At 35.3% G+C, this 25,838-nt stretch overlaps 1 protein-coding gene across 3 annotated transcripts; it reads right to left on the reverse strand.

Annotated features, from left to right (window-relative positions):
- Positions 1-1,959: 1,959 nt before the first annotated feature.
- On the reverse strand, positions 1,960-25,830 carry LOC105147378 (uncharacterized). 3 transcript variants are annotated; one of them, XM_011058342.2, is made up of 12 exons: positions 25,695-25,830; positions 23,824-23,976; positions 23,585-23,743; positions 23,033-23,457; positions 22,456-22,933; positions 21,349-21,689; positions 21,054-21,259; positions 20,645-20,930; positions 20,437-20,573; positions 19,663-19,812; positions 13,919-16,714; positions 1,960-2,566 (listed from the first exon to the last, which is right to left on the reverse strand). In XM_011058342.2, exons 2-12 carry the CDS (start codon positions 23,944-23,946, stop codon positions 2,412-2,414), a joined length of 5,256 nt encoding a protein of 1,751 aa, XP_011056644.1. In that variant the 5' UTR covers positions 23,947-23,976; positions 25,695-25,830; the 3' UTR covers positions 1,960-2,411. The 3 variants fall into 3 exon arrangements, with proteins under 3 accessions (XP_011056644.1, XP_087272212.1, XP_011056643.2); XM_087416086.1 differs by lacking the exon at positions 1,960-2,566 and having other exon boundaries at positions 4,125-16,714; XM_011058341.2 differs by lacking the exons at positions 1,960-2,566; positions 25,695-25,830 and adding an exon at positions 24,691-25,254 and having other exon boundaries at positions 4,125-16,714.
- Positions 25,831-25,838: the final 8 nt, after the last annotated feature.

Consider the following 25,838-nt stretch of genomic DNA (forward strand, 5'->3'; position numbering starts at 1 on the left):
AAGATTTTATCGAGATCTATACTTAGTACCCATTAAACTGACCTTGTCCATATTGCGTCCCGCTGCTGACACTTTAAATTATTGAGAACTCCCATTTGATCTGGGATATTACACAACAGACAGATCAATCGCTTATAAGCAAATAATAAAATAAAAATCTCGAAGGAAGCTTTATTCAGTGTCCACGATATACGATCTTTTTCATGTTAAATCATCCTTAGATGATGTGTTTTCCATTGAACAATAACGCAAATACACTGTAAAAATTTATTTCAAGATCAGTTTAGTGCAGAAATAAAAAACAAACCTAATATATTTAATTAGAACTCATTCATTTCTCTCTCTCTCTCTCTCTCTCTCTCTCTCTCTCTCTCTCTCTTCGGGATTGAAAAATAAAAATCAACGATTATTGGTTGTTTCGTTCACTTTCTTTCTCTACAGAAATATTAAATTTTTAATCAATCTGATGAAATATTAATGCTACCATTTATTACACGCAGTTACGCATCTGTATATTTGTCGAGCAAACACATCGTACGCAAAAAGAATGGTTTTGCTATATAGTACGTAAAAAAATTATGTTTGACTATCTAAATAATTATATTGGACGCTCAAGTCCGTTACTAAAATGTCAAAATATTTTACAGCATTATTATGCTTGAGAGTCTTACATAATTATTCTGATGGTCCAAACATAATTATTTTCAGATCTTTATCTAATCTAATTATTACTTAATTTTTATGTACTTCAGCAGAACCATTCTTTCCATGAAAATCGTCTGAAATGATCGATATGCAATGAACCCAACTAAAGCTAATTATTCATGAAAAGTTCAATTTATGTACTCAATAAATCGAATACTCCGGAACAGTAAAAAAATTTTTACAGAATGTTCGAATATTAATAAATTTATGAAATATTGTATGAATATTTCTTGTATATATCACGAAAATCACTCACTCGAGCAGTACGAATCATATAAAAAGAAATGCAGCATTTCGTGAAATATGATTCCAAAATTTGAGTTCAAAATGAAAATAAACGAATTTTGTATTTTTAACATTATAATTTCGTTTAAAAATTAATTCAAGAATCTCCGAACCTGGAATTTCTCTGAAAATTATTATACAATTTTGCAGAAAATATATGAAACATCTTCCGACTATGTAACGACGTATGAATGGAGTATTTGATTTTTATTTGAATGTTGCTCTTACATTTTGAAAATATTTTGGAATATTCTTAAAATATCATTTTGAGATTTTAGAAATATTTCAGGAATATTTAGCGTTAGCTGGGGAAGAACACGGGAACAAATAATGTTCACGAAAAAAATCACGAGAATATTCTTATATTCGAATAACAAATCGCGAGCATTACACACCAACAAATTGCACGAGGAGGGAAAAGAGATGTGTACAAAATGCAATTATCACAAACGCAGACTGCATATTTGGGTACAAAAATATAGGGACTGATAATCAGCGTTGTAACTTTACCGCAAAATAGTCTCTTACAATTAGACGTGTTAATATAGCGCGATTGAGAAACGAAATTTTGTCACGGCTATCATGAAGCTCGGATCCTCTTTTTTTTTCTTATAAAAGATGCGAGATGTACGCAACAAAAGTCACTCATTCCTATCCCACTAGCTTTTGTACGAGGTCCTCTCTTAAACTTGCATCAGACTACGCATTGAAGATTGTAAAATTGAAGAATAGAATTTTAATTAGATAATTCTAATTTTAATCCGTTTTGATTGAATTCTAATTTCAAATTTCCAATTTTTAATCTAATGCGTAATCTGATACGAATTGTAGAGAGTTGTATCAGAGAACAACATCGTGTTCCGTACGATCGCAGGCAAGAATAAGCGAACGGAGTAGGTGAATATGGAATATGCAACAAGAGGAAACAAGATAACGAAACACTGTGTGATTCGTGGAAAGAAAAACGCATTTTTCTGTACATTTACGCGCTTCATAAAAAAGTCACGGCCAACTCACATTTGTGGCTGGAGACCTTTCCTCATCTACCCTTCTTCCTTCAACATTGCATTCCTTGTTATTAACATTTCTCCCATGTCCTCATACACACATATACGCGCGAATTATCCTCATTTTACTTATTCATTCCGCTGATGCACTTTGTGTCTCTCATCCGTCTCACTGTGATGTATTCCATATCAACGAAACTTTAGAAAAACAGAGTTTTGTGTGGTTGACGGGCTTAAAATGACAAAACTAAGTGATGGCACGGCACAGCGAATCGATCTTCCTTGTTCGAGCGAGGCTTCTTCTTCTAAGAAGAATTTTTCCTCTTTCTTCTTCATCTTCTTTTTGCCCTTGCTCTTTCTTTACCTGAGGCAACGCAGCCACTTGGGCAGCATGGCTGCGCATCTCAAATAATCTCAAATGGAGCCACTACTATCTCCGGGAAATACCATCATGTTCTCAGCTCCGTACGACGGTGTCGGTGAACTCCTTGCGTCCAGAGATGCCCTACTTGCAGAACTGAAACTGCTGGAGCTCAGATCTTCGTAACTGGCCACCGATTGGCTACCACCTGAAAAAAATACAAAATTCATTGACGAGGTCGGCGAAGAGCGGATTCCTCGTGCACGAAACTTGTAGCACTTCTATGGGAGAATCATGCTGCGCGCAATAAAGATACTTATATAGTTTATTAGCCAATCATCAGCTTACGTCATTGGCCTTAAGGACAAATCTCGATTTTTGTAAGACAGATTGTTCTGTATTTAGTGTGCCAATCAATCTTGGGAGTTGTACATTAATTCTTATTGAGTCAAATTAATGAAAGATAAGACAATCGAAATAAATTGCATATTTGCATCGAAGGAAAAGGAAGAAATAATTAAATCAAGATTCGAAAACCGAATATCATATTTATTTGTAGCCGAACTCTTAAGTCGCTTTATCTCGTCGCCTACCGAATGTTAGTAAATTTTTCCTTGAGACCGATGACATATATGTATTAATAGATCTTTTATTTTTCTTGATCTGTATTCACGTGTATGTGTGGCACTGAACACACAATTACCTGATATTAATTAATTAATAGGAAAATTAAGGGCGAGAATATCTTAACTTAATATACAGATGTATCTGATAATCTAATTATAATTTGAAACTCTATTGCATGGACGTAACGTTATAGATCTATGTTACAGAATATGTTTCTATGATAGCGTTACACAACTGTTAACATTTTTCGTGTCGGTATATCTATATCTATATCTACAACATGAAATTCGAAATAAATATCTCACAATCAGATGAATATAGTAAAATGAGTAAACCAATGGTATTTCCTAAGTAATGTTGTTTATCAACACGAGTAAGCGATTCTCATCCATGTCATTCAATTCAAGATCTTTTATTCTGTAACTCGTTATACAGTCGTTATGAGTTCATAATGACAGTTGTGCAACTTTTTTACTATATAAAATATCTGCGCAACTGTCGTTATGAGCACACAACGATTGCATAACGCGTTAGAATTTCGCTGCTGATCTTAACAAATGTTATCAAGGTCATCATAACTTTGAATAACATTCAAGAGGTTTTAATCGTCAGCCAAATACCTCGGATAATTTTACTGCCGGTACTGTAACTTTCAAATCTTATAATTCGAAAAGTATTTAATGAAAATAAATTTTATTGCAGTGTTTTGAGAAGCTCTTGACAACTATTATATTTTGGAATTATATTTTAAAAAATAGGGTGTTCCATTAAAAAAAAATCGATGTGACCTTGACCTGACTTGGGCGACGCCAATCAAAGTCAAATCGATCAGTAAATAGACAATTTTGAACTCTACAACTTTTATATAAAACATTTTTCTTAAAAATGCTTGTTTTCAAAATATTTCATCGATCCAGAACTTTTTCTTCATCCTGTATATCATTATTAAGTATAATTATAATATACAAACTTTAAATTATATATGCGCTATTATCTGCATCGGAATGCCTCAAGAACTTTCAGAATATTTTTAAGAAGTCAAACTCAATGAAAAATTATGCGAATACAGATCTACAAATATAATATTGTAAGTTGTAATTAAAAGGATGAGAAACTTTTCAAAGAAAATAGCATGCGTATGCGGTATAGCTGTATACTTTTATTTTTGTTTCGTCATTTTTGTTTTTTTTTCTCTTATTATTAGCAATCACTCGTGAAGCGTCTCTTCCGCGAGTTAACATCTCGATGTCTCGCGTGTGCCGGATATAATTTCGTTTTGTTTTCATTTTTGTTTTTTTTTGTACATTTGTCATTACAGTCATTAATATTGTTAGTGCATTTTACAATATTTTCTGACGTACTTCCGCCACAATCGATTTTACATCGTGAAAGAAAATAGCGTCACGCTCTATTCGCTTCCTCTCTTCTCGTTCTCGTAGACGACTCTCCATTGATTATTAATTAATTAATTAATTGAGATTCTATCGAGTACGCAATCAACGTTGCTCGATTTAAAATGAGAGAAGGTAATGTTACCAATTTTCAATTCGTCTTGGCTGCTATTTGAATATCATAGAAATTTTCGAGTAAATTCGATATTCTCGAATTTTAAATTAACATCCAAAGTTCCTCAGAGTGTTCCCTGCATTTAGTTAGTCGAGTCACTATTTCATAAATATTTCAAGAATATATTTGCGTAGAATTTACTTTTTTCTTTGGGGAAGAAAAATGCCGCGTCTTTTCAGAGAAGCTTGTAACGAGAGACTCTTAGATAATAGATCTCTAATCAGCGTGTCATTTATTGTCGAATAAAATTAAGATGTTTTCGACTCATATGTTTAACTTATTAAATCTGTTTTTTTTATTGCTGCACTTGATGCAATAAGTTGAAGAGAAATAAACGTATATTTGTTTCACTTCAACTTATTGCACTGTGTGTACTTCAGAAAGTGCAGCAATAAAAAAAAAACAGACCTATTATTAGTCGGTTTGATTTTTCAAAAGCACTTCGATTGCGATACTCTTTTTCGTCAAATGCAATATATATTAAGCATGTGACAACGATTACATTTAAATTGCTTTTGTAGTTCATACAGGAGTCAGTCGTCATTCATTAATTGCGAATAAATAGAGCGTGGCTAAAAGTTGTACAGCGATTTGTAAAGAAAATAATACCGACAATGAGCACTATTGTACATTGAAAAAATACCGCTCAGACTAATTAAACGGACTAATATAATACAGATTATATTTTTTTAGTTTTACGTTATAACGGAAACCTTATCTTTTTCGCGTTAATATTTATTTCTCTCGATTCTTACTCGTCCGAGTGTCATCTTTTTTCAATGCACATTCAAAGAAGTAATAGGCTGATCGACCGTAAACTTACACCGAATAAATTAAATTATGCAACAGGCTTGTTCGGACTTTGGCATTATAACATCACACAGCGAACGTTGTACACATTTTTACACTTCGCGGCCACTGTCAGAATTATTTACGAGAATGAGATAAAGAGCTAACGAACACGCGAGACTGACAAAAATTCTTTCAACATCAAGCACGCTGCTAAAACGAATCTACAAGCTAAAGCTTATTAGAGAGAAGTTGAGTCTTCGCATCCTAAGTCGTACGAATAAATACGAAAGTAACTGCCGAGAGTTCACAACGGCATTACATTTGCGTTATATCGACAAAGGCAGTTACTGCACAATACATTCGAATTTTTCCACGATTATTGCCTTCCTTGTAACGTACAGTGGCAGAAAATCCATATCATCGATCTTAAAGTCATTTGACAAAGAAAAAATATTCGATGTTCGACAGAAAAAGAACTCAAAGTTTACAAGCGATATCAGTTTTTATCAGTTCGTAAATTTTAATTTTCAGTTAAATATTTCATACTTGATATTGTACTAATTCGGCTTACAATGAGAAAAGCTTGTGGTACATCCTAAGAAATACAGTTCAAATGGGATATACATATATATATAATAATAATAATAATACATCCGAATAATAATAGTAATCAGAAAGATTCAAGATGTAAATGAACAAATACAGTTATTCGTTCTATTTGCAACATAGTTGAACAATCAAGGAGCGTTTATTACATTATCTTATAGAAAAATAATTTTTCAATTATTGTTAACAGAGAAATGTACAATTTGGCCGTTTTGTTTCGACTCACGCACAAAATTCCGAAAACAGATGATATAACAAAGAAATTATTTATTATTTCTAAATGAGATAGCGCCTCAATGCTTTCTTTTATGATTAATCTCTTTAAGATCGACGATTGATTTTTCATCGTGACTTTTATTCTTTATGTTTGTCGCTGGTAATTTGTTAGTAGATTGTCTTACGGTAAATCTATATCGAGGAATACTGTGTCATTTTAATAACCACTGTACATACACATCAAAACTTATCTAAAAAGTTTATTGCGAAATTTGACGTATCGCGATAGATGATATATCAACCAGTTTTGTTTTATATTTCTTTTTTTTTTATAGAAGAATACCTCTGTGTGAAGAAATATCGGTTAATCTTAAGTCTATTCAGGTAAATACACAGGTAAGTTATAACTCGCTATACACAGAAAAAGAAAACAAAATTGCTTAAAATTATAAATTCGGCTCCCAAGTGTTCCTGTCCATTAATCATTAATCTTCCATACCGGACCATTTTAGACCCGGTTGCATCGACGCCGCATTAATTGGCATTAATCCGGCCTAATTTTTTTTTGTCTACAAATAGGATTAATAATAATTTAGGAAAGGACAATCGCGAATCGCTAATCCAGGAGCCCGTTTAATGATCCTCAATGCAACGTGGTTTAAATATCTCTAGCACAATTCTATAAATTAGTACATATACATATCTACGGTATTACAATAAGTATAGTATCTACACCAAGATTGGCTCTGAAAAACAATATGCTACTCTGTTTCAAGAGAAGTCAAAATACTATCAAGAACTCGAAAGTGATTTATACAAAGTGTGCATTATAATTTAGACATTATCGATAATTATTACTTCAAAATTTTTTTTTCGTCCGCGCTGTGCTGAAACGGTTAGAATTGAAGAACACACGTAATACTCAAATTGCGGCGATAATGGAGCGATGAATATTCTCTTTGTTCTCTCGCCGAGCGTTGCAAATTCGCTAACAAGAGTATAAGGAGGATTAAAATATCTTTGAGAGCTTAATACAAAGTATCTACTTGTGACCGATTTTCGGCATCTCTCTTCACGCATCATACATATCCACGCATCACATACATTCCTTAACATACATTGCAAGCAGTGATTTGTTATTAAACCATAAATCATAAATCTGTTTTATTTTTCTTTTTCTTTTCTTTTGCGTAAAACATATCTGCATTTAACGATATGGAATAATAATTGCGGCGAAGATTAAATGATGGATGAATTTCAATGGATCAGCGTATTATGATCAAGCTGCATACATAAAATATCTAATACCGTTTGTAATCGAGATGAATTACGAGCTAAGAGACATCACAGATCTAAAGAATTTTTTTGTGAAATTTCACGTAAAACAATGCGAAAAATATACATAGTGTACCAACGTTGTGTGCTCGTCATGTAAACCGAAAGGTGGTTTTGAAAAAATTAATAAATAAGAATATTTAGGTCAATATATGCGGTTAAATGAATATTAGTTCAAAAGCGCTACTTAGTGCATGCGCGCAGAAGTCACCCTTAATAAATTAATATTAGTTATTGAATTATCAAAATTATTTTCAATTAGATTGCTGTTAGCTAACGCCAATAATATTTTTTCCCGTGGATGTACTATCGTTCAGAGATACGGTTTACGTGGCACTGATCCAGTTATCGCTGGTTAAGATGTATTTCTTTTCCTTTTTTTCTTCTAATTTACGAGGAGATTATATAACACATGGTAAACTATCCTGCACTCTGTACTTATAATATATACTTATTTGTAATAATCACGAAACAGTCGATTTTTCTATCTCCTGAAAGAAACTTATATTTATTTCAATGCTGATAATAATTAGTCTGATGATAATCAGGCTTGTTAATGCCTCTCGCGTGATTCACCTTTTACACTCCCCAGTCTCAATTAAAATTGAGAAATTAATAATTGATCTCTTAATCAATGAAAGATTCGTCTCTTTCAACACTTTTCCTACTTAAGAGTTTCTCAGTTTATTATATTTGTAATTGTTTTTTTTTCGATACTCTATTGCACGCGATATCTATTTCTCTGTTTTTTTATCGCTAATTAACGATAAATTAGCTAACGATATACAAAAAACGTAATTATATGTATCTACACACACGCTTACACACTTTTTTTATGTATCATCAGCAACGTTTACATACTTTTTCTGATTTTCCTCCTCGTTTTCTATCTTGCATGTAAAAAAATTTTTATTTCGAACTTTTTACACATCGAGCACACGTCTGCATAAGCCACTTCGACGTTTAGAAAATGCGAAGGAATAAGAAGAGATAGAAAAGGTTTAGCGAATACAATTGGATACACTAATATGTACTGATGCATATTAAAGTTGTTGTACACTAATTTAACCTGACAAAGAGTAGGCTTGAAAATCAGTTTTTAATTAACAAAAATTCTGTGAACTCCTTAAAGGATACTAATGAGACAAAGCATTATGAGTGCCCATTATGACTCCTTGTTTTCTAATAAAAATTTTATTCAAAATCAATTATTAACTCGCGTCACTCATTTACAACAAGAGAAGTTGTTTTCATAAAACATCTGAAAAATTTTTATGAGTAAATGGTGTATCGAGTGATATTTTCAATTTTCGATATTGTATGGGAAAATTCAGAATGGAAGTCAATTTTCTTATGAAACATGATATTTTTTATTTACAAATTCGATTTTTACGCGACAAACATAAAATTTGTATACTAAAACAAGTCAGCAAAAACTAGAAAAACTAGCTTTCATTAATTTAATTCGATTCAATTAAAAAAAAAAAAGATTATCGCGTTTGATTGACAGTCACGATGTGGACTACTCCACTAGCACATCCACGATGGCTGATTTACAACAGTTATAAAATATTTTCTCTTTATATAGTATGCAACCTGATTTTGAACAATTTTATTAATTTTTTATTAGAAAACAAGGAGCCATACATTCACAATTTGGCTAATTAGAAAGCATCCTTCGAGAAAAAAATTGTAAACAGTGTGTTTACAATTTTTTTCTAATTGAAAGCTGTTTCTCTAATTGTTGTGCCTACTGCTTTTAGTAAAGAGCTTCATGCTTTCTTTGCGTAGAAATCGAAACTAAAAAATATGTTCGATAAATATAACGATAAAGGAAACTCGCTTAGATGACCTTCATCTTAACATATGTTGTCAAATTCATGACCCTGAGTGATGTCCAACAGATTTTAGTTATCGCTTGTTATTCGTTAATACTGTTATTATTCGTTAATACTGTTACATTTTTTGTTTTTGAATTATATTTCTTTAACAAAAACAAAAAAATGAAACTTTGAATACATAAATACAAACTAGAAAATGTCTTCTATAGATAATATAGTTAGTTTTTTATAATGTACTTTTTATAATACTGTTACGAATTTTGCAATAATTAACTTATTTGTAAGATAATAAAAATAACAAAATTGACATAGTAAGTAGTAATGCCACATATTCCCAGATAACAAAATATTTTTAACACGACGCCAGCATAATACATGCACTTGTCATTACGATCAGCTAACTCCGTATCTGACAAATATACTGATAGCATATCATAATTTGCGCGTTGTGCGAACATTGTGCTAAAATCCCAGTAATCAATTCTAAAATTTTGACTATATGTCGTGACTAGTGATAGCACCATGCAAATATCATCTGCTTTATTGACAGAAAATAGCACAGTAACAGAATAGTACTTGTATGGCGTGCTGAGCAAAGCATATAACGTGCTGACACGTTTAGTTATCGGGGTTTTTATTCTTTTTTTTAATAAGTGTCATCTATATGAAATACTTAAAAGTTAATGTATATGAGCATTTCTAGAATCTTTTCACTTCAATGTAAAACATTTTTTGTTTCTATGTTTTTTTTTATTGATTTATACTATGGATATGCCGAATATTCAGCAACTCCGGCCATTTTTTATAATACGTGCGATTCAGACCATTTAGTCTATCCAGCTAATCAATCAGATTGTAAAAATGTCATTTTTCACACAATCTAGATAGTTACAAAAAAAAAAAAACTTATACTGCGTAAGGTACAATGATAAAAATATATTATATAATTTAAATTATTAAAAGAACACATAAAAAAAAATCGTATCATTCAATGATGATGTCATTCAATGAACGTATCTCAAAATATTTCAACTTTACATCTATTAAAATAATTATACTTTTTAAAACCAAACATATTTTTCTTCTTAAAAGTTCATGATTTCTTCTTTTTAAAACGATACTTAGTTTTGTTTTTCAGTTTTTTTTTTGCAAAAATATGATTTTTTAGAACAAAATATTCTTTTTCACACTTTTTTTTACAAAATTCTTGTTTACATTTTTTGGATATATAACTTTTTACATTGTTATCGAAATCTTTTTCCTTACAGATTTGGATTCTATACAGTTTGACTTTTTATTAAAAAAAAAAAAAAAAAAAATTAATTAATTTTTTTAGCAGAGAATGAAATAGTTAATATTCTGTTATTTTTTCGTTACTTTTTATAACAATTTGATAATGACATTGCAATTTTTTATGTGATAAACATTTACAATAAGGAACTCAGCTTCGATGACCTTGATCTTGATATGTTGTCAAGATCATGATTCTGACCTCCAACAGGTTTTAATTGATGCTCGTTATTTGTTAAAAAGTTATTGATAAAAAAAATTCATTGCTTTACGGAGTGAAACGAAGTCTATAATTGTACTGTTTTACATGAGTTTTCGACTTCCACACGAACCAAAGGCCACAGTTTATATACATATTCGTACCTATATATTAGGTGTTGGAATTAATTCGTAGCGTTTTACAAGTGATGGGAAGTACTTTCATTAATGTATTTTTTAATGCTCATGTGAAATAAATAACATTCTTTCATTAAAAAACGCTACGAATTAATTCCAACACCTAATATATATATATATATCACAACTTTAACATTTTACGAGATCATAGAATTGTCACTATCATCTACTGTACATGCGTAGTGTAGCTTAGAAAAGAATTAAGATATCACTTGAAACGCTGTCTCTTGGATCACTCTTAATAAAGATGGCATAGAGCTGCATTCGTTTCAATATTATTATATTTCAGTGGCTCAAACATATCCAAAAAATTGTTTTATAGCTCAAAATGTAAAGAAAATAAACTAGTACTTTTAAATAAAGAAATTTAATATTTTGATTTTTTTCTCTTTTGAAGAAATGCATTCTTCCCCTTAAATTCTTAAAATTCATTTTGAACATTTATATATGCGAGATGTTTATAACGAAATTAAGATTCAGAAAAAAAATTACAAGTTGCATATAAGCAACTTTTCAATTGGAATTTGTAAATAATCCAAATTTGAAGATAAATTGCAGGCAATACTTCATTAAAAAATAAAACAAAGAGAATAAAACGTTAAATAATGAAATATGACACGATGATCTGTTAATAATAAATTTTCCTGTAAGATATTTTCAATACGACACAAATATTACGACACAATTATACTGATTATGACATCACATATACTAACAAATTGCGTTAACATTATGAATTCTAAACGTAGTTTGTATCAAACAATGAAGTAAATTGTTTCAATAATAAATTTAATCAATGTTAACAATATGATTGTGTCAAAATTATATATAAATCGTAGTCAAATTATTTTACATAATTTCTTACATTTTCGTAAATACAACCTAAATATAAAGTCGTAATTTTATAAAGTCAACTCAAAATAATAAAAAAATTGAGTTTTCCTCGTAGGCAGCGTGTAATTTTTCTGAATAGAGAAACAAAAGAGTATATAAAATTTAGAAAAACAGAAAAATTATAAGAGAAAGGCAAAAAGAGTGAGTGAATCAGTGAGAGAGAAAGAGAGAGAGAATGAAATTTAGTTAAACTAAAGATAGGTTTTGAAATGGTCTGGTTTGAAGTGTCTGGAATCATATGCATTATTTAGATTATTTATAAGAAAAATATTGACTCTTTATCCTTCACATCGTCAATGTCGCCGTTCTTGTGATGCTCGCACTGTGTTGCCTAAATTTCTTAATTCTGAGCACAGTTTATACTCAAACAAACTATCTTTTTCAATACGCGACTGTGTCTAAACGTGGATAAAGCAATACTTTCATAAACGTTTAAACAGACATGGTTCGTGTAAAGATGAACGCGTTTGAGGATGTAGAACACATTGTCTTAAAGAATTACAGCAAAAAGGGATCTCTTATCGTTTTCTCTTTTCTGTCCTATCACTATTGTCACTATTGTCGTTATTGTTATTATATCAACAATTTATCAGAAAATATTGAAATTTATACTACGTATAAATGATCAATGATATAGTCCTCTTTTAAAATGTTCTAGAAAACAAATAAGCGTTACAAAAGTGCACGAAGACAATATGTACAACTAAAACAATTAAAATACTTATAATAGTTTCTGATTATAGTCATTCCAAACTATATGTTTTATGTGTACAGAGTATTATGATTAAAAATCTTTTCAACTTGATATAATTCCCCTGTGTATACTACCGTCGCTCGACGAGAAACGTTATCAGTAGGCAGTAAACGAAAGCTGGATGAATTTAAAAACGATGTTTGTACTCCAAAATGAAGAAATATGGCCTATTATATACCGGATGATCATCATCGTTTGAGAATAGGGCTAGTTAGAAGATCAATCCCGTAAATGAACACCTAATGGCCAAAAACGCTCATCACGCGTCGTTAATTGCACTAAACAATTATGTTACCGATAATGGTCAAACATAGATACACGCAATTTGTTTGTACCATGTACAATCCAAGCTCCATCATCGCTTTACGATCTAAGGCAGTCGAATTGAAATTGCTACATGGTTGTATCTCAGATGGCGAAACGCGATCCTGTTCTGGGAGTTCTTTCGTTAGTTCTATTACGCCCCAATTAGAACTAGTGTCAAAGCGTCTAATAATGTCCTAATATCGGCTAGAACACAACCTTGCCCGCTATATCGCCCGAACACAATATCCGTTCGCGCGTATATACTTTTGATTGAATTACTAATTGATAAGACGAAACGAGAATAGGGCCACACGAAACGCGATTTTGAAATATATTCACATATATACGGCGCGACACGCTTTCGATTTCACTTACAAGTCTTCTGTTGAATCGTTGCAATAGTCTCAAACATTAATTTTCGTGTCAAACGAATTCTTGGAAATCGATAGCGTATTACACGGAATAAAGATGAACTTTATCAGCATAACGAGATACACGCCGTTCGGCGCTACCCGATGCGAAATAGCTCTTCAAGGTTGCGCATGGGACGCTCGGACTTCGATGTGATCTTATTCCGTTATGTATGAACGCTAATCTACTCCTGTCACTTGCATTAGGAGTATGTAAAGAGCAAGGCTGGCCCTAGGCACGTCCATGCAGCAATCCTCTACTCATCTGCGTTTTTTCCTCTTAGATCTGTTGCTCGCCTTTTTGGCGGCAATCGAGTGCTCGCCAGGCGCCTCGCGATCCGCTTCATTCCGCTTTTCGGCGTACCCATGATCGGATTCCAGGGACATCTTCGAGAAAGCCGTATCGTACCGTTCGGACGTCCCAGTAGTGCTGTCATTGTCACCGATCCCTACCTGCTGTCGCTGCATCGGTTGAAGCTGCAAAGAAGATTCTCTTTGCGATTCTCTCCTCTCGGTTGCCACGTTACCTCGACGTGTCTCGTTGACGACGGATCGTACTTCCGAAGCGAAAAGAGGACTGCCTTCCCCCGCTTTGTTATCCCCCTTGTCCCGAGAGATCTTGGCTCGCGCTATGCGCGCGATATCCTTGTCCACGCGAGGTTCTTCGTCTATCGGTGCGTGAAAGTCTACGAGGATACTCTCCTTGACCGTTATCGTCGCCATCAGATCGATGTCATCCTGATCGAAAAGAAACTCCTTCTCCTCCTCTTCTTCCTCTTTAATTTTATATGTTTGTTGTCGCGTACTCTGATGTTCACACATCACGCGTTCCATAGGTTCGAGGAACGTAGGACTGTCTCTGCCACAGAATTTCGCTTCTTCCAGCTTCCTCGCATGTTCGTCGGCCTCTAGTTTCTCCTCCACTTCTATCAACGGCTCGAGATCCGTTTCTTTGCGGGTTTCCTGCAAATCCGACGAAGGAGAGATGCTTTTCTTGACGATAGAGCTCCAGGATATCTCTGCCAAAGGTAGAGCTTTTGAGTCCTGATCCTTAGAGCAGAGCTCCACAAACGATTCTTCCTGCACGGCTTCCTGCACGGCTTCCTGCAGTTCCGCCATTTTCACATTAGAGGAACAGAATGAAGGCAAAAGAACAGAGATAGAGAGCTCCGTCGAGCTGTTCTCTTGTGACTGACCGTCTGACTGCGACCTTTTGCTCTTGCGAGATTTCCGAGTGCGCGCCCCGGCAATGACAGGCAAAATCTTGCACTCCGGCGTCGTATCGGAAGCTTTTTGCATAGCGTCGATGTCGATAATCTCAACGATGTCGCTGTCGGTGGTCTGAGAAGCGCGCTTGGCAGGTAGCAGCGAGGATGAAAAATTCGTCATCTTTGAGCCACGATTTTTGGGCCTTCTCGTGGGACTTGGATACGGACCTTCTGGCTTATCTTTAAAATAATCAGTGGAACTGCGTTTATCGCTCTCCTCCGACTTCGACCAGACTTCCTCCAGTGGATTGTATATTACAGTGACTTCTGGAATTTCTTCTTTGTTCTTTTCAATTACCATGATATCCTTTCGTCTCTTGCCAGACTTAGACTTCGTTCCTTGCTGCTCCACTGATGTCATTTCCTGGGTCGCCTGCAGAGATTCTCTCTGCGACAATCTCGCTACCGCGTCAAGTTCCAACTCATGGACTTCCGAAAGTTGAACGTGCTCCAGATCATCATCAGAGGACAACGTGTGCCTGCTATGCCTTCGACGCGAATTATTATTGCTCGCCTTTGTCAAGGTCGTCGTACCAGCATCGCCTGAATTCGTGGATTCAAAACCGAGATCGACGTTGTGTATGTACTCCAGATCGTCGTCCGAAATCGTGCTCTTGCTGCTTTTCCGTCGCATCACAGGAGAAGAAAATTGCGCGACCATGTTGACAGTCACACCTGAGTCTTTGCACTTGCCGTTGTCCGCGTCAGCCTTCATCCGCATCTGCATCACCTCAGACTCGTGGATGTGCTCGATGTCATCATCGGATTGAGTAGACGTCAAAGCAGTGTCTTTGCATGGCTCTACCATATGATACTCAATGGAACTGAAATCATCCGGCGGCGGTGGATCCAACGATGGCAACTCATTATCGTTATCATACTCATTGTCATGATCAGATAGCACTCTCACATTTTCCACATCCAACACGGGTTTTATAGGATTTTCTCTCTTCACAATTACGTCACCAATTGATTCCATTGGCTCGGACAAGTCAATAGAAGATAGCTCTCTCGTGCGTTTAATTTCTCTATTTTTGAGCATAACTCGATCCTTATCGGTAAATTCCTGTAGAGAACTTTGATTCTTCCATTCATTATTCTTGCGTACCATCTCATATTTGTTTTTCGCTATCTTGGTATCTCTTGAGCTTTCCACTTTCTTCTTATCAGCGTCATTTTCCTCTTTTCTCACACCAAAATTCATTGTCGAATCCATGCGACGCGCGTCTTTGATAATGACACTATCATCGTCCTCTTTAACAACGTATTTTTCCGCACGCGTCATCCGCTGTTCAATTGGGCGTTTCTGTGTGGTACCAGAACTTGAGATTCTTTCGGAATCAACGACGGCTCTTCTCGCGACAGGTCTCTTGACTCTTTCATCTAAGTTCGACTGCCATATCTCGATATTCCTATCGCTTCGCATCGTCTTGTTCTCCATCAGCGTAACGCTGTCATCGTCGTAGCTGACGACGTATTTAGCTTTGGCGAGATTCCTCTCGTGAGCCTCGCTGCGATAGTCCTCAGTACGGCTGTCGATAGATCTTCCCTTGCTGCACCATAACGCGGTCTCTTTCGCCTGTGTCATAGGGCTGCTCGGAATCTCACCTGGTTGGGCACACAGGCTGAGACTCGTCGGCACCTCGCAGAACGCCTCCTCCTTTTCGTAGTCGATTGACGTCGTTGTTGTCGTCGTGGCCGCCATCTCCGCGCATAGAGCACGATGATCCTGTAGCTCGCATATGTTCTCATCAGGTACGCTGTTGATCGCCGGCTCACTTGCCGAGCGCATCTCCGCGCAGATCTCTGTAAGCTTGCGATTCAGCGCCCGGCTGTCCGACTCATCTGGGAGATCGACCGCACCGAGCGAGGCCGGACCCTCCTCGGCGCACACACTTCTAGGTGCGTGCATCTCCTCCGCGGCGGAGTCGTACTCCTGTATGGAGCTAATAGCGTCCCCATCCTCGTCGGCCGACACGGTAATCACGGTGCCGGTGTGAGGGTTGACGACTTTAGTTACCGGCTGACCCACCCTCTCAAATACCGTACGCCTCCCTAGTAACAGAAAAGCCGTAGGCAGGTATCAATATTACGAGTCGCTGCTCACGCGTGTCTTTCATTCTCATTCTCTCTCTCTCTCTCTCTCTTTCTCTCTCTCTCTCTCTCTCGCTCTTTTTCTCTTAAGTTTCTCTCTTTCTTTTCTTATTTTGCAGTAATAATTATAGCGCATACTCGCTTAGAATTATATTATATATGATTGTGATTTCGTTTTGTTAACGAATAAACAAAAAATTATAGCAAAATTCATCAAAATTTAAAGAAAGTATATATAATGCTAGTGAGTTTTATATTGAAAGAAAATATTGGCTGAATATGGCATAGCATTTTTAATTAATTGCAGCAGTCAATTTTTGATAGGCGTTAGCCTATACTAATATTGCGGATAGGCTAACGCAATCAAAAATTGGCTGTTGCAACCAATTAAAAATGCTATGCAATATCTTATCATCTAATTTGTTGCAGTAACCAATCTTTTTTTTCAGTATGGTATAATTATATAGGAATCGGTGCTTGATAAATAAAATCTCGAGCATCTCACAAAAAGGAATAGTCTAATTTTTTCGTCTTTTTTAAAATTACATTTTGCATTTGTGTATTCCACACGCGTGTCAATTATGCGTGGGTCAAGTCAAGACAAACTTAAGAGAAACACATGTGTTTGTAAAAAAAGTCTCATTCTAAGCTATACATAAAGCTAGAAGCTCGAGCAAAATGTGATGGATCTATATGGTTAGTACAAGAACGGTATATAATACCGCTTGTTGGACATTTTCTTTTCTCCAAAGATATAAAGAGCAGACGTCAACAAAATATCTTACTGTTAGTGCTCGAACATATAATACAGTTACGAGAACAAAATGGAGATACCTGCCTCTGGCCAGTTCTGTGTCACGCAAACTTATAATACTAATGATTTCATTGTTAACCATATCACAGAGATAGGAAATATCTGTTTACGAATATCATTTTTTTTCTATTTGGAACACTTTCAGGTTCGGTATTAATTAGCATGATAACGTCGTCATGAAACGCTATCAAGCATAATTATTTCTCTTACTTTTTTTTTCGAAAATTTTGTTTATTTTTTCTCAATATTGCTAATAAAAAATGGTAAATCGAAATATGCGCATAAATGTCAAATTCGCGGATTATACACTTTATTTCGCAAGTTTAAATCTGTATATTTGGGAAATATCAAATATGTTTAACAATACGCGACGTTTGGAGTGGAGAAAACGATACCGAGACAAATGTTATTAATGAAAAATGTTATCTAATTAACTTTGTGATGCAATATTATTCACATTTAATCAAATTTGGAATTAATTTCATAAATAAATTATTGAAGCATAACTGACAGTGATTTTATAACGATACAAATAAATATTTTATCCATTTTATTTTAATGTATCCTTCAATTCTTCCTTAAATTTGGCGTGATTATTTTCGGTTTCTACAAAAAAAAATATTATACATATATAAAATGTTATTAGGCATTAAAATCCAACCAAAACCTCTACTTATTCATTTGTATATTATAGAATTATATTTAATATAAAATGCGGAATTTCACCATATAAATAAAAAACATATAGGACTAATGGAAAACATACGGTCCGGGTACCTGAGTATCCGGGTATTACTCGCGTGTCTCGGGAAGTGATGGTACTCGGGTACCATAGTACCTACTTACTAATCGTCTTTAAGATTTCCTTAATGCTGATTCTACAATGAGTCTGTAGTCGTAAGTCTTATCAGTGAATCGGTGAAATTGGCCAACAGTCAACTTGTACGATTAAGACTACTGATTTTCTTAAGACTGGCCAAATTTGACTTTACTTCTTCCCATTAGTTGAGATAAATGACTCGCTGTACAACTAACAAGTTGTGGGTACGAAAAATCAGTCACCTATTTAATTAAAACTGACCGAGGTTCTACAATGAATTGGCAACTTCTTCTTCTTCTTTTGTTTTTGGCTCCTCCGAGTAATAAAAGGAGGTAAATCGTATGTGTATAAGCAGCATTTAATAAAACAGTCATTTGGCCGTCACACCAACACTCTTTAAATTATTGCAAAAATGGCAAAATGATACAGGATTTTTCGACTCGGTTTAATTTCGCTCTGCCTATCCAGCGTTGTGTCTCAATAATTATCAGACATTCTGTATTTTCAAGATTTATATATGTACATCATATAAATGTTTGCGTATATAATATGCATGATTCGGGAAATCGTATATGTATATTCACAATGTAAAAAATTGTATTGGTTTGATGAAAATATTTTACAATCGTCAAAAGAACGAATACAATGATTATACAATATGGGACATTTTCCAGCAAGGAAACATTATAAGGCTAATTATATCCGTTTTTTTTATTGTATGACAAGCTTTTTAAGCCCGTTAATTGCTGCAGGACAAAGAGGTTCTCGGATTTCTCTGTCCCGCAGCCAATTAACACTTAAAAAAATGTATCATACGACAAATGTAATATCTAACACAGTAAATCATTACATCCTTGTTGTTTGCTAAAAATAAGAATAAAATGATTCACTGTGTTACATTGTATTTTCTTGTTAGAAAACGCCCATGGTAACGTAGAATGCAGGCAAAGTAGATAACAACGAAAATAAGAACATAAAATACGATTATTTATCTAATATCTTTTCCACATTATTCCTCTATAATGACAAAAAAATAACATAAAAGATAATTCTTTACTCTTTATCAAAGAGATAAAAATTGTACAAAAGTTATAGTATTGTACAAAATCATTGGGCAAATATATGAAATATATCAAATAAATATATAAATAGTTTGCACAAATTACACAGAATATATCGATTTAGTCGCTTTGATGATATTGCGACTAAGTGAACCTGCATTCATAGGTGCTTTGAACTAAAATATAAAACTTTGTTGCATAATTGCGTACTTACCTGGAGCACGATGCGACGCAATTGATATTTCGAGCATAGCTTCCGCGAGATCCTCTCTCAGTTGACTCTCGCAGCTACCAACAGCCACATTCTCGCTGTCCAGAGGATCACCATAAGCCTCCATGAATCTTGGCGATTGCTCATAGCTGCCTGAAAGTATAATAAATCTTATTTTCTTATAAATATAATCAATTTAATAAAACTATTTATATATTATTATATTATAATATATTATTTAACATCAATAAAATCTTTGATGCTTATAAGCATCAAATTATTAAATTGTTAATCAATTTAATTTGTGATATTATTATTACAGTTCAATCAAGTTTGCGTTCAAGGCCGAAAAATCAATTCGGCGCGTAATTTAAATGACTACATATGTAATATATAAAATCACATTAAATTATTTAAGCACTTAAGATCCAGCTTGACCGTTAAAAGCCCGTTTTATTTCTTATGTATAATTGACATGTATAGTTCTAAGACATTCCTTGTTTAATATAATCAATTTATTTCATTCTTATAAGACACAATTTTTCCTTAAGATCAAAATATGTAATGGGACGAGCGAAAGCAGTCTACAGATAAAACTAGTTTAGTAAAAACTATTATTAAACTTCAATTATTTCAGAAATCTAATTGAAAGTGCTAGAAAAATTTAACTTACAGCATCGTTTTGAACATCCAAAAATCTATAAGAAATATTTTATCTAATTCAAAGTAATTAAAAAAAAAACATTTTTTTTAAATGTATGATTATTGCACACTCACTTCCTGATCCATCGATGACAACTGGCATCAACGGCCTAGACGCCGCATGAGGCATATTAACAGGCTTCGATCTCGCTGGACGCGACCCAGTAATTCCAATCTCGACTGCCTCCGCTTCGACCAGATTGACAGCAACACTAGAAACGATTAATTTTTGTTTTCGATCAGTAAGATCATGATTATAATTGACAAAAATTGAGAAACTAACCCGCTAGGTGCATTGTAAGTTTTAAAAACGAATTGTGGTCCCATCCACAATCGTCTATGTGGTCCAGCATGGGTTACGATCTCCACTTGACTCAACCAACGATCCTCGATTGTGTCAAATTCCTGATTATTCTTTGGTGCGAACGAAATGCTAAGTAACGGATTCGATAGAGATAACGGTTGGACAAGATCTGACGAATTAGGGGATCTACAAAGTGGCCATTGACCCTTTGCTTCGACCTCCAATTCAATCATGGTGTCGTCGCAAACTTTTTCCTTTGGCACACCTAAAATAAGTAAAAGCAAATGTTAGATGATATGCAAGAAAAGAATTTTAGATAATATAAATCGTCTGATTTTTCTTTTATAAAAAAAATATATAAAGTGCATTCTGTTTTTGTGTAATATACCAGCAGCTGGTTTAGGATCCAAGTCGTATTGTATCATATTTCCATGACATGCCATGATAAAAAGAGAATCAACTGCTCTTTTGACAACTTTGCTACTGGATTCCCTTTGCGCGTACATCCAAGCTCTTGGCGGAGCGAAACACGCGCAAATCTTCAATGGTAAAGTCCCATTATCATCAGAATGTAATCGTTGTCTCTGTTGTGGTCTGTAATAAAATTTACGGTATCTTTTAATTAAATTTTATTGTTAGTTCACCGTGGAACTCTATAGTTTTCTACAAAACGCAGTATCTACCTCGGCTGTGTGGAGCTGTTGATTTGATTCAGAGAAGATGGTTGTCGAATTTGTGACAAAGGATGTAATATCGTTGGATGAGGATATGGAGGAAGTCGAGGATTAGAATATGGATATACGGACAATGGTAGTTCGGTATGAGACACAGGAGAGTGGGATCGAGTACCGTCGTCCGTCAAGCCTGCACTTTTGTGGAATCTTGATAGTCTATTGACGACGTTGGGTGTGGAATGTGTCCTGACGCCAACAGGACCTCCGTAAGGTGCGACAGGAAAAACATGCGTTGTACCTCTCACAGTTGAAATAGCGGCCCAGCGTGTATCGCTCGAAAATACCATGTCCTAATATAATAAATATATTATAAATATCAAAAAATAGAAATAACTCTTTATACTTGTAACGCCGTTACCATTACAATTCTCTTTGGTAAGTCTCGTAACAGTATTACTTTTTTCTTTTGGTAACTGTAACGTAGTTACATTTTTTTTGGCAATGGTAATGAATTTTATAGTTACTTTTATCATTACTTTTCATATTTTGAAAATGTGGATAAATTCCAAATGGTACTTTATGCTAATCCAAACGTTTCGACTCTTCTTCGGGCCATCATCAGTGAATATTTTATGAGTTACTTTTGAGAATCAGCAACTAATAACGGTAACCACAGTTACTTTTGACTCGGTAACAAGTAACAGTAACTAACTACTTTTCAAAACTTTCCATTCCCTAATAAATATTTTTATATAAGCTTAAAGAACTTTTTCTGTATGTGTATATATATATATATATATATATATATATATATATATATATGCACACACACACACACACACACACACACACACACACACACACACACACACACACACACACACACACACACACACACACACACACACACACACACACACACACACACACACGCATGCATGCATATCTTAAATCTTGATATTTTAATATAATTTCGATTAGTTCATTATTTTTTACTTTTTGTAAATTGTGTGAAATATTGTATGAAATCTTGTAGCTATCATGTCAATAATAATATAATTTAACTAAAGTATATATGTGATTAAGATGTAAGCAATAAAAATGTTAGGAATGTACCTGTACTTTAGCGGTAGTATCGCCACGATGTAAAATATACAAATGATGCACCGCCGCTAGTGTTGATCCACCGGGATGCGGCTGAATTCTAAATATGTGGAAGTCGTGTCCTCTCTTGTCTGCTGTCATCAATAACGCACCGGTTAAGTCGAAAGTCATGGCAACGATCGCGTCGCTGTGAGCAGTAAAATGAGCAATTACAGCATCCGCATTAGTGTCATCTAATTCTTTCTCGTCTTTCGCGATCTGAAGATCCAATATCGTAATGACACCTGGTTGTGTTACGTCATTGCTCGTGTTATTGATAGCTATCGGTGATACTGAATTCCCCGTGAGACTCGACGCTACGGTTTCTCCTAGTCCGCGAAGACCTTTCCCTAGCGATTTCGCCGCATATAAAACCGTCGCTGTGTAACTCTGAACGCCTTCCCCTTCGCAACCACCGCTGCTTCTTCTTGCGGGTATTAATTTTTTCTCGCTACAAATAAAGAATGATTAGTATATCTAATAAAACCGTGTTATTACCTACGCAAAATCGTTAGAAAACGCAAAATAAAATATGTGTCAAATTCTATACCTATAAGCGAGCCATCGCGTTCCTAAAGCGATGGGATTTGGATTCAGGCCAGGACTGGCATAGCAAGTCGTGATTGTTATATTATTTTGCAATGTTCTAGCATCAAAGACCGCAATTTTTTCTAATAATGTTATAACCACGGATCGCCTGTTCGCCAACACGTCGCAGACAGAATGCTTGAATCCTACGCTGTGTATTGACTCGCCGGTTTTCAAGGAGATGAAATTAACGTCGCAAAAGGTTTTTGGTCCCGGAAGAGTTGAATCCGGCTCAGAGCAGACCGCTACCATCGGCCGTTTCGCTTCAAATTCATCGACATGTTCGTCGTCAGTCTTTGGATTTGGTAGAATTCGAAGAATACGAACCACGCCTTGTCGCCATGATAGAATCTCCGTTGCCTCTCCTGTGGCTGCTATCAACCATACCTGCGTTTACAAAAATCGGTAACTGTTACAATTGAATAAGAAAAACTTAAATCTGATGAAAGAAGTGAATATGCTAAATATCAATAACTAGAAAAAAAAATGTATTTCGTTCTAACATAACATTTACCTGAACGCCAATCGCATATCCTAATACCAATAGCAACGGTGGTGTACTGGAACCTTCATTGTAATCAGGATATAAAGCAGGATCATTTATATCTGCGTATTCAAACCGCGCCCATGATATGGTTTCTTTATTATCAGAATTGGATACTCCGGCATATCCCTATGAGTAATTGCAAACATAGTACACTTGGAGATACTTGAATTATAATATTTAGATCATTTCAATTAACTTATATATACCTGTGGTACTATATCATTTATGATCCCAGCAACACTATCAATGATTGATCGATCTACTATGGGCTGAGGTGAAACGATTTGAGCTCCTTTATGCACACCTCGCCTTGGTGATTCCGCAGACATTTTTTATTGCCAAATTAGAGTTTTAATTATCTATAAAGATGATAAAATCTTGAGTAAAAGATCTATCTTTTCAATTTATGTATTAAAAGCTTGTATATTTATATAAAATATACAAGTTGTTAATGTATACAAACAGATAGTAAAAGATTAGATAGTATTTATATGCAAATTAAATATTTATTTTTATTTTTGATTGTAGCTGGTTTCCACCAATCTGGATTGGAGTAATGCTCTACTATTGGTATTGACATTACATGCTCTATCAATAGCAAAGCATACAATATCCAATTCAGATTGATGCAAACCCATTAGTCAAAAACGCTATTAGAGATTATAAACTTAAACATTTAAATATCGCACGATAGTCAAAATCTCCGCAGTAAACTTGTATCTGATTGATGACTCCACTTTTAAAAAATCAGAAACTTGTTTGAAAGACAATTACATCGAGATATATAAAACTTACAGTTAAAAACCTTATCTCAATATTCTTATCGACAACTTCAAAATACAAATAATTGATTCTACAGAAATTACAAAAGCTGTGTTATATAGAAAGAAAAGGCTTGATATCACGCGATGTTCGCAACATCGATAAGCAAGGACAAAGGAAACAAAGGACTCCTGCCAAATACGCGTCTCTATCGCAAACGAACAGAGCAATCCGAGGACGGTCAGAGAATGCTCTGCCTGAGAATATGACATGGAATATAAAACCTGGCCTTTCCGTCCTGACGCACTCACCAGATAGGAGAGAGTGAGGAGAGAAATTATTCGCGTGACGAGACGACGACGGACGTGAAGCGCGACGTTCACATAATCGTTGCGCGGAGGACAAAGAACCCAAAGTACACCCGTTCGTAGCCACTCGATAATTTCGCGGACATTACTTGATTACTGTACGTCGCGACGCCGCTGTCGCGCGATCGTCGTCGTTAAAATTCGGAACGTTCGACGAAGCGCCGTCATCGTCGACATCGTCGTCGTCACGCGATGCATTATTCAACACGTTCAGCACGCACGAAAAGTAGGAAAGCGTATCGGGCTGTCCATATAATAGTGGTGGTACGACGGTGTTGACGACGGCTGACGGAACGGAACGGGATGAAGCGGGAAGGGAAGGGGGAGTCTATTTTGTCAGCCGTGTAGAGTGAAAAAGGGAGGGGAGAGGGAGAGGGAAACATTGCGTTGCACAACGCAGCGCACAGCTGTTGGCTGTGTACGAATTGCACGTTCAGGGACAATCAACGGGGAAGGTAGGGCGATCGCGATCGAACGTTCGTTGTGTCGCATCTGTAAACAAGATCGCGTAGGTCTCTTTATTTAATTCCCAAATATGTTTATCGCTTAAAATGCGACAAATATATATTCGGGTATTTGAAAAGAGAGAGAAATCGAGGATGCCAAGTGCTAAAAGTGCAGGCGAATAGAACCTCGGTGAACCACCGCGAAACATAGAGAAACCAAATTGGAAAAACAAACACGGACGGACTGATTCAGACGCGCAAATATGACGTACTCCGCAAGCGGTTTACGCAACCACGTTAAAAAAGCGACGTCCTCGGACCGCGCGGAGATATGAAAGAGGCGGGGGATAGAAAGGCAATCGGAGGAACAAAGGGAAGGCCTCGCTTATCGCGGCCGTGTCTTTATCGTCGCATTTCGTGCGGAGTAGATCACTATCGAACGACGGAAACACGAAATATATCGGGGAAATCGGAATTGATTTCACCATATATAACACTTACTTCACAAAACTTGATCGTATTTTCCCATTGTCGAAGGGGAAGAGAAAGAGAGAGAAAGAGAGACAGTCCACTACTGCACTCCGCGCGCGCGTCACCGCCGCCGTTGTCCTCTCCTGTCTACTGCGTCATTCTACTTCCCGCGAA

Source organism: Acromyrmex echinatior, chromosome 19 (assembly GCF_024713525.1).
Source record: "Acromyrmex echinatior isolate Ae372 chromosome 19, ASM2471352v2, whole genome shotgun sequence".
In the NCBI taxonomy this organism is placed as follows: Eukaryota; Metazoa; Arthropoda; class Insecta; order Hymenoptera; family Formicidae; genus Acromyrmex; species Acromyrmex echinatior.